The sequence below is a fragment of the Vulpes lagopus genome, chromosome 12 (genome assembly GCF_018345385.1).
Source record: "Vulpes lagopus strain Blue_001 chromosome 12, ASM1834538v1, whole genome shotgun sequence".
Taxonomy (NCBI): Eukaryota; Metazoa; Chordata; class Mammalia; order Carnivora; family Canidae; genus Vulpes; species Vulpes lagopus.
The window spans coordinates 2,834,105-2,852,715 of NC_054835.1; the positions used below are offsets into that span (position 1 = coordinate 2,834,105).

Sequence of the window (18,611 nt, forward strand, 5' to 3'; positions counted from 1 at the left end):
TGTAGAGGAGCAATAATAAGATAAAACTAAGACATTGGGGAAGGTAAGAAGTTAGGGATGGAAAGTGGGGTGACATGATCAAAGAAGGCATAGGTGGAATATAAATCCATGATTAAGAGAAATATAAGAAACAAAAGGGTTTCATAAAGAGAGTACTTGTCAAATGCAATGTGGGTCAAAAAGTGTGAGGAAGAATAAAGGGCTCAAAGGGCTAATAACATTTTCAGTAAACTGACGAGAACAAAAATCATATTGAGTTAAAAACAGGTGAGTGGTAGGCCACCTGACTGGCTGAGTCAGAAGAGCTTGTGATTTTTGATCTCAGGGTTGTATGCTCAATCCTCATGCTCAGTGTAGAGATTACTTAAAAAATAAAATCTTAAAAAAAAAATGAGTGGTAAAGAAATAAAATAAGCAGTATTTTATTGAGTAGTGTCACCTCATTTAAAAGTAACAGAAGAACAGTTTGTAGGAAGAAGCAACAGCTTTTAAAAGGATACTTTTTTTTTTAAACTAGGGGAGAGTCGTGTGCATTTAGAAGATAAAGATTAGAACAAAGGCTTTAAAAAAATTTTTTTTAAGATTTTTTAAGTAATCTCTACACCCAACGTGGGGCTCAAACTTACAACCCTTAGATCAAGAGTCATATGTTCCACCAATTGAGCCAGCCAGGTGCCCCAAGAACAAAGGCTTTTCAGAGGAGAATGGACTATCATGTAGACATGCTCAAAATAAAAACCTATATGAAAAGTAAAAAAAGTTTAACATTTAAATTTTCCTTATGTATTTTATTTTTATTAAAGAAAAAGGTTAAGTTCTTGGCCACGGTCAGAAAAGTAAAGTGATTTGCCCAGGATCACAAAGTGAGTCAAAACGGAGCTGTTTCAGTCTCACTACTTTTCCAAAGACAGACCTCCCATTATACCACACTACCTCCTATAGGGGTGGAGTGCAGGAAGAGAAGGAATGGTATATATAAAAATTGAGCCTCAGTATTACTGCTGCCTTTTTTTCCCCGCAAACCAAAGCAACAACAGGAGTCACAACACAATCTGTGAAGCAAAGAACTAACTAGATGTATTACTTAGTACTTCCATATAGTAACTAGTTCTACTTTAATTTGGCTAAGTATAGAAGAAACCAAAATTCCTCTTGCACTCATCTCTCCTTTCAGCCCTACTATTATAAAAATACCTCCCCCACCTCAAACAGGACATTTTGTTCATTCCAAGGGCTCAGGTTACGCAAATTACAATTGGAAACTGATTTTTATCAAAACCTGCTCTTCAGATTGTGATGAAGGCCAGATTTAGGAAATGGAGAGTACAGCTGCTGACTTGACCAAAATTATACTAACAACTAAGGCAATTTGGAACTTGCCTAGCTAAAAGGTATTTAAAACAAAGGGTATTTAAAACAATTTCAACTGCATTACTGGATCTAACTCCCCTGATCAGCTGCACATTCTTCTAAGTACTACTGACTGTATTCAGTTTCATAGGTTGCCACCATCTGAAATAAAATCCTTGAAACTGGGAACAGGTACCCTCAAAATTTCATCTGCAAACATAGAACTTAAAACAGAAATAAGTGAAAATCTTAAGAATTCTCCTCTACTGCTCCTGGTAGGGAACCTGCTTCTCCCTCTGCCTGTGTCTCTGCCTCTTTGTGTCTCTCATGAATAAATAAAGTCTTTAGAAAAGAAAAAAAAAAACAAGGGAGTAATTCACAAGATCAGTATGGACTGAATGTTTTAGGAGTTATCCTTACAAGTCATTGACTAGAAAGATGGGAAAAAGACAAAAGAGGGGTGCCTGCCTGGCTTGGTTGGTGGAGCAGGTAACTCTTGAATTCAAGGTTGTGAGTATGAGACCCCTGCTGCCTGTAGGGCTTACTTAAAAAAAAAAAAAAAAAAAAAAAAAAAGTTACCGCCATTACTTAGGCCTGAAAACAAAGATAAAATGGTTCACAAATTACAACTAGCTGGAGCCATGGAAATAAATCCAGGGAAAATGCTACCTCATCATTCAACAAGTGGGGCCAAGAAAAAGTCAGACCACAGTCCTAGTTTCTTCTTGCCTCTTATGTGTAAGAACCTTCAAATTAGGAATCAAGTTTCTATTTGTGGTATAAGACTTTTCATATTCCTGTAAATTTAGGTTTTCCAGTTGGAAATAAGCAGATCTGTGGTTTGTCCTATTTGGATTGCTACTGGAAATTTTTAAGGATCCCTTATTCATTTACGGGGGAAAAAGAGTTGGTTGAGCCTGGGGAGTCTTCTCTGAAAAAAATAGAAATATACAGATATTTCATTAATGGATAGCTTGATCCGCGCACAAGAGCTCTAAACAGGTACATATTTTTGAAGTTGGAAATACAATGATTCACTATGTAAAAATTACTACTTCTTGCTTGAAATCATCTTGTGACATATATTCACTGCATGAATATTTGAGAGCTCCTCTGCACTCTTCACATGCACCTCATAATAGTGGAGGAGACAGACATCAATCCCATAATTTCAATTCAGAGCAGTCAACATTAAACTAGAAAGAGAAGGTACACTGGGCACAGAGAAGTGGGTGATTTTGGTGCTAGATGAGGAAACTGAAGGAAAGATTATCTAGAAGAGGTGTCACCTGAACTAAGCCTTAGAGCAGAAGTATGTCAAAGGAAACCGAACAGTATAGGCAACAAGGCTTGCTGGCTGTAGGCATTTAAACATGTTTAGGAGTGTGGTTATCTGAGATGGAGATGAGGAAGGCCTCGATGAATGCTGGAACACGCAATCTGGAGTCAGATTGACTTGGGAGTCTTCTGTAGGGAGGCTGTAGGCATACATGAGATTGCCAGAAGACAGTGTATGGTAAGAGAATAGACTCTGTAATAGGTTATCTTTTGGACTGTCTGCTCAGCTCATAACCAATATTCTTTTCTTTGAGAACAGACACTGCCCTAGCCTGCAAGGCACTAGGTTTACATTGCTAGATAAGCTGACTGGAGCATAAGAGATAATGGCTACTGCTAACTGGACTACAAAAAGTCAATGGCCCAAGTTGGCTCAATGAAATTCTCTATTCCCAAGATTTTGTAATGAGGACACAAGGATTGCTAGCTTCTGATGAGCCTGGAATTGTGAATTTGACTGGTGAGATGGTCTTGTTCCAGAAAAGGAGATGATGTTCATTTCTGTGGTATGTGGTGGTAATGAGGGGTGGGGAAACAGAGGAGCTATACCTCATGACTTCATAAGGGTTGAGAGTAGTTGCTACGGCTCCTGAAGCTTAAATGTGTAATTGAAACATACTGGTCTCAGTTCAATCTGTGGACACTCACAATCTGAACAAGCCTGCTTCCTCCCTTTTTCCACCAAGAATTTTATAGCCTTTGGAGTTTAATACCACTAGTCTCAACAAGTGACCTACATAGTTACATGATTTCTAGTCCCCTTATCATTCTGATCATCTGCCTTTCCCTCTGGACATGTTCCTGCTTGTAAAGATCATATGAAAATAAATTGTTCGGAATCTACTGTGGCTTGGGGCGCCTGGCTGGCTCAGTTGGTAGAGCATGCGACTCTTAATCTCAGTCAGGGTTGTTGAGTTCAAGCCCCACACTGGGTGCAGAGATAACTTAAAAAAAAATAAAATCCCTAAATAGTTGTTAAGTTTGAACCCTATGTTGGGTGTAGAGTTTACTTAAAAAAAAAACAAAAAACAAACTACTGTGGCTTGATGAGTACAGAACAGAGAGGGAGTCTATTCATCCTATTCCTTTTTGTATACTGTTTTATTTTAGAGAGAGACAGAGAGTTCGAGAGCATGTGAATGGGGGGAGGGGCAGAGGGAAAGAATCCCAAGCAGACTCTGAGCTGAGCACAGAGCGTGATGCAGGACTGATCTCATGACCCTGAGAAATCATGACCTGAGCTGAAACAGAGTCGGATGCTTAACCAACTGAGCCACCCAGGTGCTCCTGTTTTGTATTTTTTAAAGATTCTTTAATTTCTTTAAGTAATCTCTACACCCAATGTGGGGCTCTAACTCACAACCCCAAGATCAAGAGTCGCATGCTTCACTGCTTGAGCCACCAGGTGCACCTACTATGTTTTTAATTAATATAAATCCAGTTTATCTCCTTTAGGTAACTGTAATGTATTTGTGAAAGTAATACACTATATGACTGCATAGAAAGATAAGCATATAAGAACTAAAATCTCTCAGCCTTTTTTCATGTTTTGCTGCAAAGCTGCCTCATTCACATCCTATAAGGACAAAAGCTTAGGCCTAGGCACCAAATATAAGACTTTGTTTAAAAAAAAAAAAAAACGACTTTGTTTATTGCCTTGTCTGAGTTGCCCTGATGTCCTGACTATTAAGACAGTATGAGCTTTCTTACCTGGCTTTGGATCATCAATAGAAGCAAATGACACATATTTCACATCTGTACCTCAGCTTTTATGCAAAACAGGTAAGGATTAAAGCTAGGCTTGTGATCTCAGGCTGATCATTTCCCTATACATCAAAAAATAATATAGTAATTGAAATTTTTTTAAGCTATGTTTTTACTTTTTAAGCTATGTTTTTATATTTATACTCCCTCAAGTTTTACTGAAAATTTTTAAAAGATTTTATTTATTTATTCACGAGAGACACGAGGGGTGGGGAGAGAGAGAGAAAGAGAGGGAAAGAGAGGGGCAGAGACACAGGCAGAGGGAGAAGCAGGCTCCATGCAGGGAGCCTGACATGGGACTCGATCCCAGGACTCCAGTATCACACCCTGGGCTGAAGGCAAGCGCTAAACCGCTGAGCCACCGGATCCCCAGTTTACTGAGATTTAATTGGCAGAGAGCACTACATAAATTTAAGGTATCCAGATTAATGACCTCACTTATACATACTGTGAAATAATTACCACAAATACACTGATTAAGAGGATGAGCTGTGAAGTCAAACTGTCTGGATTCAAATCTCAGCTTCACATTTATTAAATGTATTGTCCTATTATTTCAGTTCCCTACTCTGTGAAATGTAAAAGTCTCTAAATTCTTTTTTAGTAATGTAAAACCTATTACTAGGTTTCTGTGAGAATTGAGTTAATACATGTAATGTGCTTAGAACAGAGTTAATATATGCAAAGTTTCTGACACATAATAAATGCTTGATAGGAGTACCTAGCTGGCTTAGTCAGTAGAGCATGTGACTCTTGATCTCAGGGTTGTTAATTTCAAGCCCACACTGGGTGTAGAGATTACTTAAAAAAATAAAATCCCTAAATAAAAAAAAAAAGTTCAATACATGTGAGCTACTATTATTATTTTTTAAAAGATTCTATTTATTTATTCATGAGAGACACACAGAGAGAGGCAGAGACACAGGCAGAGGGAGAAGCAGGCTCTCTGCGGGGAGCCCCACATGGGACTCGATCCTGGGACCCCGGGATCATGAGCTGAGCCCAAGGCAGATGCTCAACCACTGAGCCACCCAGGCGTCCCTGAGCTACTATTATTACTATCATCATATCATCACCAGTTTGTCTCAGGATACTTGTCAGTGATTCCCCCCGAAAGGTTCTTATGAGGACTAAATAGGAATGCATAAGAAAGTGCACTATATAATACTATAAACTTCAGGATGCCTATGAAGACAGATGGTAATTCACCTGAGTGATGTCTAATTCTGGTATGCCTGGAGCCTACTGGGTTTGCCTACCAGTCAGGTAAAGATAGAATAGCTTCAAATAGCTGGCTTTCTTCAGCAGCCCCCTTCATCTCTACCTGCAATTTTGGAGATTACTTGGGTTAGAGAACTAAAAATGTATTTATTGAGCTTTTGTAGTAAATTGCAAAGTTTTTTGTTGCATATTTTATTTACTGTAATTATAAAGTTAAAAGCAAAAGCAACCCCAGCTTTGCATTCTAGCTAGTCACTATTTTAGTTGCGTGATAATCTGAGCTCAGTTTCCTTATCTATAAAGATAAAAATATTCATCTCACAGAATTGTGAAAATGAAAGGATTAAAATATGTAAAATACCCATAGAGTACTAAAAATGAAGATATGGATCAACAAATATAGTTGCATTTTATTATGTTATGGTTATTATTTCTCCACCTGTGGTCCATAGCACTTTTTAGAAATATCTTCCAAGGGGCTCCTGGCTGGCTCAGTCGATAGAGCATGAGACTCTCAATCTTGGGGTTGCAAATTCAAGCCTCACATTGGGAGTAGAGATTACTTTAAAATAAAATCTTAAGAGAGAGAGAGAGAGAGAAAGAGATATCTTCCATGAATTTTGAGTTTAATTTACAGGTTCCTATGAGAGAGGTGTAAATACACAGTGTGAAATTACACTAGTTAAGCCAGAGTTGTCAAAATCTCCCTTAGGAAAATGTGCATACACAAAATTGTCTTTGCCCTTATTCCAAAGAGACTCCTAAGGACTTTCATTATAGTGTAGCTTCCAACTGTTACCATTTTCTGCTTCCACTGTCAAACACTGAATTAGAGCCTGATTTGGCTACTGAAGGTTTCAATGATGAGGATATTAGTGACTCTGAGAGTTGACAGTGTTTGTTACATATCTTGCCATTTGTGACTTCTCTGATTACTTGATCCTAGATTACGGAGTCATTAAATTTCAAAGCCATAGGAGGCTTTAAAGTACACAAATTCCTCATTCTCACTATACAGATGAGAAACTGAGGTCCAGAGAATTAAAGTAACTTGGGCATATTTGCATTAATAACTTCTACCACTACTTCATTTAGTTTTCAAATGACCTATGTTTCTACAACACTGAATGGCTGCTATTCTGGATCATACGAATTTACACAACAAACTTTCTACTCTAATAAAGTAATAACTCTTCGCAGAAATTAGGATTACTGAGACGCCTGGGTGGCTCAGTGGTTAAGCGTCTGCCTTCACCCAGGGTGTGATCCTGGAGACCCAGGTTTGAGTCCCACATCAGGCTTCCTGCATGGAGCCTGCTTCTCCCTCTGCCTGTGTCTCTGCCTCTCTCTCTCTGTGTCTCTCATGAATAAATAAATAAATAAAATCTTAAAAAAAAAAAAAAAAGAAATTAGGATTACCATGGAATCATCTCGAGTGTGTTAAAGTGTTCAAGGCAACTTTCTGAAATGTAAATAGCAGAATTAAGTATTGCTGGGTCCTCAGAATTGCAATCTAGTTTTACACTGAAATCCTTAAAAATATATGTGTAAACTCTAAGTGGACCAGCACTTCATCTGTCCTGATCACTGTGGGGCCTATTCATGGAACTTTACAGGTGAAAGTACTCACTGTTTGCTGAATGAAAGAAATCGGACAAGCATCTGAATTCTTTCCTTTTTGAAACACTTATCTCCCTTTGCTTTCAGAATATTACTCTCCAGGTTTTCCTACTTTCTCTCAAACTATTAGTTTCTCAATCTCTTATACTGAGTATCTTTGGAACTCCTGGATGTTGGCGTATCTTCAGGGGTTAGTCCCTGAAGATACTTTCTATCAGTATTTTCTCTTTAGGGATGCCTGAGTGGCTCAGTGGTTGAGCCGCTGCCTTCAGCTCAGGGCATGGTCCCGGGGTCCTGGGGATCGAGTGCCGCATCAGGTTCCCTGAAGGGAGCCTACTTCTCCCTCTGCCTATGTCTCTGCCTCTTTCTCTGTATCTCTCATGAATGAATAAATAAAATAAATAAATAAATCTTTAAACAAAACAAAACAAACTAGTGATAGTTACACAAATCTGTATTTATAGAACTGCACAACACCTCAAAAATGCCTCAATTTTACTGCCTGTTAATTTTAAAATAAAATTTAAAATGAAAAACAAAAACAACTAATACTACTTAACCAAAAACATTATAATACTTTGGTCACTAACCACCAACTATTTTACCTATATATAAGTAAAACTACAATGAATATCTCAGTAAAAACATATATCACTTGCCCTAAAAAACTAAAAGAAACTTTTAGTCTTAACTAATAAAAAGATATTTTTTTAAATTTTTATTTATTTATGATAGTCACAGAGAGAGAGAGAGAGAGAGAGAGAGGCAGAGACACAGGCAGAGGGAGAAGCAGGCTCCATGCACCGGGAGCCCGATGCGGGATTTGATCCTGGGTCTCCAGGATCGCGCCCTGGGCCAAAGGCAGGTGCCAAACCGTTGCACCACCCAGGGATCCCTAAAAGATATTATTTTTTTTAAAAGATTTTATTTATTCATAAGAGACACAGAGGCACAGGCAGAGGGAGAAGCAGGCTCCCCACAGGGAGCCCGATGTGGGACTCGATCCTGGATCCGGAAATCACGTCCCCAGCCAAAGGCAGAAGCTCAACCACCGAGCCACCCAGGCGTCCCCCTAAAAGATATTATTAAGACAATATACTATTAAGACTATTTCTCCATTCATTAAAGAAATACAACAGAGCCCATTTTCTGTTTGGAACATTCCCACAAAGCACAGATGGCCCTAGGCAGGGAGCGTAACTTTTTAAAACCAAATTTAACTAAGACCTCTTCTTCTTATAGGAACTGGCAATTTGTAAGAAGGTTAATAAGGTTAAGGCGTACTCTCCCCAAATCCCAGCAGTAAGTCTCATATAGCCTTCCAGCTCTGAGGTAGACCTGTGTTCCCTTCTAGCAAATTGCTACATTAATCTCTTCAACATACCTGTAAAGGTGGATTAAAAGGAATGTGAAGAGGGTTCTCTTCTGCTCAACAGGTAACAGGTAAGGGTTAATCCATTCACAGATTAAAGCGCCCTCTTGGGCTGTCCTTGCATTTAGAACCAACCAATCTTTCTTTCTTTTTTTTTTTTTTTTAATTTTTATTTATTTTTGATAGTCACAGAGAGAGAGAGAGGCAGAGACATAGGCAGAGGGAGAAGCAGGCTCCATGCACCGGGAGCCCGACATGGGATTCGATCCCGGGTCTCCAGGATCGCGCCCTGGGCCAAAGGCAGGCGCTAAACCGCTGCGCCACCCAGGGATCCCCCAACCAATCTTTCTGATCCATATGGGCCTTGCTTATATTTCACAGGATACCCTGTCAGGTTGTTTTATTTAGCTATGCCTTGGCTCATGCTGCTCTCTGCCTGGGGGAGCCTTCCTCACTTTACCAGCCTGGCAAATGTCAACCAATCTCTCATGATGCCTTCCTGGGTGAAGGAACCTGATAGCCCAAACAGAAATGAGCACTCCTATCTCTGCATATCCTCTGTACCCTCCAGGATTGCTAGCATTGTTCCTCCAACACTTTGTTGCACTTACCTATTTGTCTCCCTCTACAAGACTATGTGCTCCACAAAACAAGGAGAGATTTTTATTTTTTCTGCATCTCTAATATATACCAAGCACAGAACAACCACCAGTGAATGTCAGTTGAATGAAGAGTATAGCTTCTTTACTAACAAACCAGTGCAGAGTTTATAAGAACTCAGATGACTAACTAGTGGCCCAGTGCAGAGACTTTGAACCAATACCTAAAAGCTCAGTACTCAGCTCCCTAGGTTCCCCCAATTCTAAGGTCTTGGTGAGAGAGAGACCAATTAGCATGCTTTTAGTAAAACCATATATTCCAGAAGAGTGGAAGATTTGGTTGCCACATTTTCCTTTGCCTTACTAAAAGGAAATCTTCTGGCCAGATTTAGTTTAATGGGGCCAGAATAGAGACATGTTCATTGCTGGAGATTCTCATATTATTTGCCAAAAAGTGCTTTTGTAACTACTTCCATGTGTAAAACTATGTTCTAAGTGATAGGATCTCTCTCTACATTCACCACTAGGACCAAAAATCATGAAACGTAAACAAGGCATGTAAGTACTCCTTCACACACTACACACGCACAATTTTATTAAGGTAGCTAAAGGTTCTGCTTCCCTGAGGCACTGAATCAGTATTTCATAAAACTAGCACTCTTTTCCCCTACTCCTCCCTAGACATTCATCTTTTGGGGTAAGACTAATGGTTCATAGAAATAAAGAACAAAGAAACTGAATCCAAATATTTTTCAGCATATGACATATGATGAACTTTCTATAGTAAAACTATTCTAGTGTGGGAAGTTTCTCTCTAGTATCAGATTGGTAAACTCATGGCAAATATTTTAGTGTGCATGATTTCAAAAGGCATGCAGACATTAGCAAAGGTGCTAAGAATTAATTTCTACATATTCAAAAAGAACCTAGAATCCTACATAATTAACAACTATCTCATGGCAAACTTAACAAAAACCATCAATGCTTAGGAGAGTGTGTGCATGTACACAGAATCTTGTTAACAGTGACATATCCAAGACTTCTGTGACTAGCACCTATTGGGGGCCAAGCTTTTCTCTTAACACACCTTTTTTTTCCCCACAGACTCATGTGCATGTATTTTGGGATTAAATGGCCACTGGGATGGTGTTTTTTTCTTTTTCAAATGTCCAAAACATTCATTTGCTGTAGAGTGGTTATTTAATGAACTGTAATTGACATTCCATAAATTACCCATAACTTATTAGTTCCTTTGAAAAGCAAAGCTAGGTTGCTGTAGCCATTACTATGAGGAAACATGCTGAAACCTCAAAAAATGAAAATGCTTTTGCTAACAATGAATAAGATGCAAACAGAGTAATAATGCTTAGAATATTTCCCTACTTTTGCCAAATGAAACCCAGGCCTCTAATTTTACTATGTTAAGAAAAATATAGGAATGTTCTATTTTGGAGCCATACGTTTTGTTCTTCCATGTTTTGGAAGAACAAAAACATTTCAAGAAATGTAGGGTAAGTTTAGTAAAAAAAAAAAGCTAAAGAAAGACAGGCCTCCCAAAGTGAAAACAAATCCTTCTGCAGGTTTTGAATAATGCTTTTGCAGCCAAATGTTCCTCCTCTCCCCACAATTGTTAATATTTGTTAAGCAACATTAACATTATTCCCTCTTTGTAGTTCAAAGCCAAGAGCTGCGGTTCTAATTCACCTGTGTTCCTAGGGATTAGAACACAGTAAATGCTCAATGAATGTTGTCTACAAAAATTATAATTTTATACACAGAGATCATAATAATCAGCCTCTGATATAAGCTCTCAACCCCTAGAAGGCAGGGAGACTGAAGATTCCAAAGTTAAGTAGGGCAGTGATTAGTATACTAACAATATTTCCAACTTTACCACTTCATGGTAAAGATTTTGAGAAGGGGCTATTAAACATGGCCATGGCCATTGTCTTGGCATCTATTTACCTAGCAAACACATGGAAGGAGATGACTAATCTGACTATCCTTCCTTTCCTAATTATCACTTAATCTGTGTGCTCACTTAGAATCCATCCTCTCTTTTTCTTCTAATCAACATAACTTAAAAAACAAAACAGGGGATCCCTGGATGGCGCAGCGGTTTGGCGCCTGCCTTTGGCCCAGGGCGCGATCCTGGAGACCGGGATCGAATCCCACGTCAGGCTCCCGGTGCATGGAGCCTGCTTCTCCCTCTGCCTGTGTCTCTGCCTCTCTCTCTCTCTCTCTCTGTGTGTGACTATCATAAATAAATAAAAATTAAAAAAAAACAAAAAACAAAAAAAACAAAACAAAAAAACAAAACCACAACTGTTAAGAGACTCTCTTAGGGACAAAAATAAATTCACCAATTTCACAGAGACACTCTAATTACTAATTATTTTTATTAGCCCAGGAACAGATTATTAGCATAGTAACTGGCTGTAAAGGAAAGACTCAGCAGCTCGTCTCACCTGTTATACAACATTTTAAAGGCTAAATTTCCAAAAGGCCCCGCCCTGAATGTTGTTCACTGAAAGGAGGCATTGGGGGGTAGGCAGATTTTTTTACTTGGAATATTTAAACAGTACCAGCCACTGGCTCACCCAAGAATCCTCTTCTTCCTGATCTCCCTAAACTTGCCACTTTGTAAAACTCATTTCAATTTCAAGGCATGTTTTTTTTTTTTAAAAGATTTTATTTATTTATTCATGAGAGACACACACACACACAGAGGCAGAGGCACAGGCAGAGGGAGAAGCAGGCTCCATGCAGGGAGCCTGACATGGGACTTGATCCTGGGTCTCCAGGATCACGCCCTGGGCTGAAGGCAGTGCTAAACCACTGAGCCACTTGGGCTGCCCAATTTCAAGGCATGTTAAGTATGTGCTGGGCACTGTGATAAAGGTTCTTTTATCTAACTCCTATAGCAATCCTGTGAGATTGTTATTACTACCCCTTTTGTATATATGAAGGAATTGAGGCTCACAGATGTCAAGTGACTTGGCTAAGTGACAGAAGCAGGTGGCTGAAATTGTTTTTGTTTTGTTTTTTTTAATTTTTATTTATTTAAGATAGTCACACAGAAAGAGAGAGAGAGAGGCAGAGACACAGAGGGAGAAGCAGGCTCCATGCACCGGGAGTCCGACGTGGGATTCGATCCCGGATCTCCAGGATCGCGCCCTGGGCCAAAGGCAGGTGCCAAACCGCTGCGCCACCCAGGGATCCCGGTGCCTGAGATTCTTTCCCCAACACTGAGAATCCTGTAGCAAAGCAATGGACGCAGCCAAGTTTTTAGAAGCCATTTGGGCAACAGGGGATGAGCCCTTACCATACAGACCAAGAGGTCTGCTCAGAGGCCATGAAAGCAGCAGGTTTTATTTTTGTTTTTGTTTGGTTTTAATGGCTAAAAATCCTATAGGAATTCTTACTGGCCCCAATGACAATCCACAGAGGCCCACCAGTCAGTTGACTCCTGACCTTCCATGCTTCTCATTCTAATTAATGCAAGGTCCTTGGATGACAGTGTGAGCATCAAGACCTTGTTAGAGTTAGCAATGACCTTTACATCTATCAGGCTTTTCAAAATATGTAAAACAGCTGTGCATCGGGAACGCCCCCAAATTCTGAACCTTAAAATAGGAGTAGATGCATTTTTCCTAATTATGGTGTTTTTACCAAGTCTTTAGGACACGACTTTTTACGTGGCTAAAAAATATTTGAGGAGTGGCTTGTTTTTCAATTGCCCAGGCAAATCACCGAGGCATGCAGAAATAAGAATCTTATAGACCGATTTCCTTGGCTTAAAAAGAAATCCCAGTAGCAGGGGAGACAGGAAACAAAGAATCATCTGAAAAAATTTGGGGGGTAAGGGAGAATGTTTGGTTTCCATACTTGTGCCTCTACTACCCTTTTGTTCTCTCACCTCATTGTACTAAAGATGCTAAATCAAACATGATTGCAGCGATGTTTGTGTGTGAAAATGACAAAAGCAATGAGCTAAAATCCCAACCTCATCTTGAACTCTGAAGACTTTTATGGCTTTTTCTTCAGTAGGCCCTCCCCGTTAAAGCACATTAAAGACCACATTGTTCAAAAGGGTCATGGTAGGTTTCATACCCCATTTTAATACAATGTAAATGGTAACTGAACTTCCAAGTGTTGTTAGTAATATTTGTATCTCTCTGGAAAATGCCCATTAAAAGAATTGATCCTTTAAATATTAATGCAGAATTATAATGTATCAGAGAGGCAAAACAATGGTATCAAGGAGGCATTGTGATGATTAACTTATTCTTTTAATACATCATTTTCCCCAGAAAAGGGTACAGGTGAGAGATGGGTTAAATATATCCAGATGATCTTGTTAAGTGTTTGTCTATATATTCTCTTAAGCCTCAAAACTGTGCAGGAGAATATGTCAGGTCTCAGCTCAAGAAGCATAAAATAAATTAAACTTGGGGCTCATTTCAACTGGAGGTCTCTCTCCCTGCCCCCCACCTCTGCCCTTATTCCATTAGTATGTTTCCAAGTCACATTATGGGCCCCAAGTTGGTTTATGCATTTATTCCTGAAAGATTTCAAATGGGGAGAATGATATTAGAGGCTCTTTATGATTCCATTTTCCACAGCTGTTACCATCAGTTGTCACCAATACTTTGGGGGTTTAGTGGGAGAGAGACGGCAATGACTCCATTACTCTTTCCAACAGCCATAAAGAATTTGCATCATAAAAGGACCTATGGAACAACTGCCTTAGGCCTCTGAAAAAATAATACAGTAAAACAGGAATGTTACAGGTGGGCTTGGGAAAGACGAATTCAAAAACTGAAAAACTGGACTGGAGTAAAATTATAACAAACTTGGTAGTGCTTTTAAAATCATAATTTCATTGGTGGAACTGCTCACTTTCCCAAGCTCAGGTATCCCCGTTCAATACCCATATATAATATGCAATAAGATGTGGCATGATATCATGACTTTTTTTTTTTTTTGATATCATGACTTAAACACATTTTAAAATAAAACCTATGATTTCTGTAGATTTCTTGGCTATGAGTCTGGTTTAAATGATCTCAAAATAACACTAAGAGCATCTGTTTGGTTCAGATGAAGTTTCAAGAGCCAATACCAGCTGTTGGAGGAGGGATTTCACACGTGTTACTCTAATTCTAACCAAATTTTGTTTTTTTTTTCATCCCCTTAATGATGCTCCCAACCCAAGTAGGGTAAGGAAATGTTAGAATAAAAAAGAAAGGAAGAAAAAGAGAGAGCTAGAGAGAGAGAGAGAGAGAGAGAGAGAGAAAGATGATAGATTACTCAATGCATCGATGCATGTGACTAAGACCAAATGATCACCCTCCCAACTCAATACAGTATTAGCATGAGGACAAAAGGCATTTAAAAATCAATTTGGAGTTATTTCTAGTGGGGATTGCATGATCCTAGCAAGTTGAGGAATGAGAATATTCCCAGTGTTAAAAGGGCACTCTTCTAAATATTTTCTCCTTTAAGAGCAATCTGATTTTCACAAGGAATTCATTTGGTGGCATTGTTTTGGTTTTAGGTGTCTGTCCTGCCAAGCAGGGGCCATGCACAAGGGCTGCATCTATCTTGAAGTGTGCACAATGGCCTCTCTTGCGGCTCACTCTGTTATTGATCCTTACAGATGCTCCAAGGCCCTTCCCCCACCTTTCTCCAAATCCCAACCCCCCATTCTGAAAGATAGCTTAAGAAATAAGACTTCCTGCCTAGCGACTGGCTGGGCTGAAAGACCAGATTGTATGACTCCACAGATCAGGCCTGCCACAGTGAAAGCTTGAATAGAGTTAACCCTCTGTGAACTAAAACAAAACATTTGTATGCCCAGCTGTGACAAAGGTTAATTTAAATGGACAAGCGCCCAATATCTAAAACCAGGCAACACTTTTTTACAGTAGCATTTTCCCTCAACTCTTTTGTAGGAAGTCTGAATTTGCTTTTTAAGCTTCCAAAGATCTTCAACTGGGATAATTCATTTTGCTTTACTAGAATTTTATATGGAAAATATGAAAAATTTAAAATTCACTTTCTTGTTTTATAAAAGTTCTTGTTTTAGTACCATAAGTTATTTTCTGTCATTGAACAGCTAAGAAAAATCAAAGTTCCAATACTTAATAAGAACCGAAGGAGAACTTTCTCTTCAAATCTTTTTTCTCTTTCAGAACTTGTGGACTATACAACACTTACCAATTCAAGCTAGTTGGAAAAATATCCAAATCCTCCAGGGCTATCCCTTCCAAACCTATGCAATCACTGCTCTAGTATCTTTGCCTACCCTTAAACTCCTATTCCAATGGGTCCAGAGCAAATCTTACTTTTTTTTTTTTTTTTTTTTTCAAATCTTACTTCTTAAATGACTCCTTTCTGGAAAAGATAGTATATCTAGAATACAAAGAATTTCTGTGTATATATAGGGGGAAGAAGAGGAAGCTCCTCGAAATTAAAAATAACAGGTTTTGCACGTAACTGATAACTTCTACAAATGTTGCTGTTTCCACTAACAAAGACTAAAAACCAATGAGATAATAATAATTCTGGCATATACGGTGCTGGGAGAGAATATACAGGGAGTACTACTATAAAGAATAATGTTGCTTGAGAGAAGGTCAGTCCCACTTCCCTGATTTGTGCATCCTCAGAGTGAGAATGAAACTGCAAAGCTGCCTGTGGCAGATGTTAGCCATGCTGCACGGGACTAGGACGCTTTCTTAGGACTATTTTATTAGTTAATGTCCTAGAAATTTACTAATCACTTCAAATATGAAACTCTTCTGGCTATAGCTCAACAGAGCATACCTACAAGAAACCAAACCTTTGGCAAAGTCTTAGACTCTATATTTTATAAACACAGCAAACAAATACAGCGAATCTTTAATGCTAAGATTCATCTTCTAGCTGTTTCTTTAGCTGTGTATGTCCTTTCTGGCACAAGTAATAAAGTTGTGGGACACTGGGGTTTCTCACACAAGTAGGAGGCTATCTCTAAATATACAAATTATAATTATAATACTAACTAGTTGCTGTTGATGAAACACACACACACACACACACACACACACACAGAATGAATTTACCCATTTTAAAAAACAACCTACTTAAAAAGAAATTAGCAATGGCTTAGTCTTATACCCCAAACCGTAAAATATCTAAAGTCCCCCAAAGGAAATGAGGCTGTCTTATCAACAGCCTCATGACCCCAATACTATCTATAATTACAGTACTTTCACAGATGGTGAACTGGATTAAGGAATTTAAAATACAAACAAATTCTGTCAAGAGGTAAACAGAACAATTTTTTACAATGTAAACTTTACCTAAGGACTGTGGGCAAAATCAAGTTAAAATTTTTTTCAGGTCACTATAAAATTTAAATCCAGTTTTTCTTTCTTTTTTTTGCCTGCTCTTTCTCTTAAAATCATCAACCACAACAATGAATTTACTACATTTCACTCTCACTTTTCTTTTCTACAATCCAAAACATTTATAGCCAGTTGCTACACATGAAAACTTGTTGGCTGAATTCTGCTAAGACACAAAAAACGGAGAGGACTGCCTCCCTCCTCCCTCAAGGCTACTATTTGTTCTAAGTCTTCAAAGAAAATTTCTAAACCTCAGATTTGGGCCCAGACTTAAACAGTCAGTTCTCTTACCTTCCCATGTCTCCATTTCATGCTCCTGGAAGTCTGTTGAGAAGTTCTATTGCAGCCATGAAGAAACAGAGATTACAGGACAAGTCCAGCTTGATGACCACCCTTCCGATACTTGGCCAATTTCTCTCTCTTAGCTGGGACTAAGACAGTCATCCTCACAGGTCAGTTTACAAGCCAGTCATGTGATTAGAAAGTTCAGGCGCTAAGGTCACAACGTGTATGGAGTTCGTTTATTACCAAAGGTTATCTAAGTGGAACAGATAGACTTATTTTCTTTAGTTAACAATACTGCCTAGAATGTGCTCTGAAAAGTATCATAGGAACATTTAATGGGAAATATTCCTCTGATCTCCTTTAAACTGAGATCCTAAAATTAAAAGTCAGCATTTTAGAGGATTTGATTTTCATTTAATTTAAAAGAGTTCTAGTGAGTTTTTTCCCTTTTTTCTTTCAAGAGCTATTCTTCTATACCCTATGTTCCTGTGTTCTGGATTAACAAATTTAGAATTGAAATATTTGGCAGAAGGAAAAGACAAAACAAAAAACCAGGTTATGTATGTATGGGGGGGGAGGGTAAGACTGGGATTCCCTGCTTTTTGTCATTATAATAAACAATGACAAGGCAAATTCTTCTGAGAAAATTAAAACATGGAGCTCTGAGTTATTTTGCAGGGTTCACTTTAATCGGCCCTTAATTTTCATGCTCTGGTTATACACAATAGTCTGAAAGAATGTGGAAAAAGAAAACTAGGTCGCAAAATCCTTTTAGAAAGTACAAAGTTTAGAAATATCATCCCTTGCCCCCAGCCAAAAGCTTAAATGTTGAAGCTTCCTGCTTCATTCCCTTAAAACTCCTAAGATCTTAGGCAATCTTATGCTATGCCTCCCTGATGGTGAACCATCCCCATGACAGAGCAGAGTATGTGTATGCATATACATGCTCAAACCTTGCCAAAGAGCTGCAGAGGCTGGCAAATCAGAGCCATATGCTAATGACATATGATGTCAAACATTCAGCTATCCATTCAGATAGCAGAACACTGATTACAGGGCCAATTCTTCAAGAAAGGCGGGATGACCTAAAGATGAATTGAGTCCAGGAATAAATGCTTTTTAACTGTGCAAAATGTTTCACCCCATGAAACCGCTCTTTCTCCCTGGCCTAGCCTTGGGAATCACTTAGGGCTAAACACATTTTGTTAGCAGTGTTCCAGAAAAAAGAAGAGACCCTTCTTGAGGTGGGAGTGGAATCTGTCACTTGGCAGCCATATAACTGAATGGCAAATATAGCTAGAGGGCTTTCCAACCAAGAGACCATTAGGGTCATCTTACAAAGTAGGACCTAAAGAGAAAGTGACCAATGATTTAGAGGAGAAAAGGCTATATTTTGTCTGCCTAAAAATGTATGTTCTCTCACTGTGACCACATACCTCACCCCAACACAAACACATCCACCCATTTTTCCCACTCTCACTCATATAAGAAATTAATAGAGATTTTCTTCTCAGTCCCTGTGGAACTTAAGGTAGCTCTTATAATTTTAGTAAAGTGACTATAAAAAGAATGAGGGGGGAAAACCTGAACAAGGGGAAAGTCTATCAGCAAAAAGCTATTCAATTGGGAACACTCAGGATGCCTGGGTAGCTCAGTGGTTGAGCATCT

The 18,611-nt window shown here is 38.8% G+C and overlaps 1 protein-coding gene across 4 annotated transcripts in view; it reads right to left on the reverse strand.

The window, feature by feature from the left end:
* NR6A1 (nuclear receptor subfamily 6 group A member 1) overlaps positions 1-18,611 on the reverse strand; it is a 225,035-nt gene that overhangs the window by 48,471 nt on the left and 157,953 nt on the right. Inside the window, exon 1 of one of the 4 annotated variants that reach the window (XM_041725640.1) lies at positions 16,950-17,224. The exons of the other annotated variants lie outside the window; for them this stretch is intronic. Coding sequence (XP_041581574.1) covers positions 16,950-16,965 — 16 coding nt within the window. The 5' untranslated portion in view covers positions 16,966-17,224. Of the gene's footprint in view, positions 1-16,949; positions 17,225-18,611 lie in introns of those variants that run through there. 4 annotated transcript variants of the gene reach the window in all.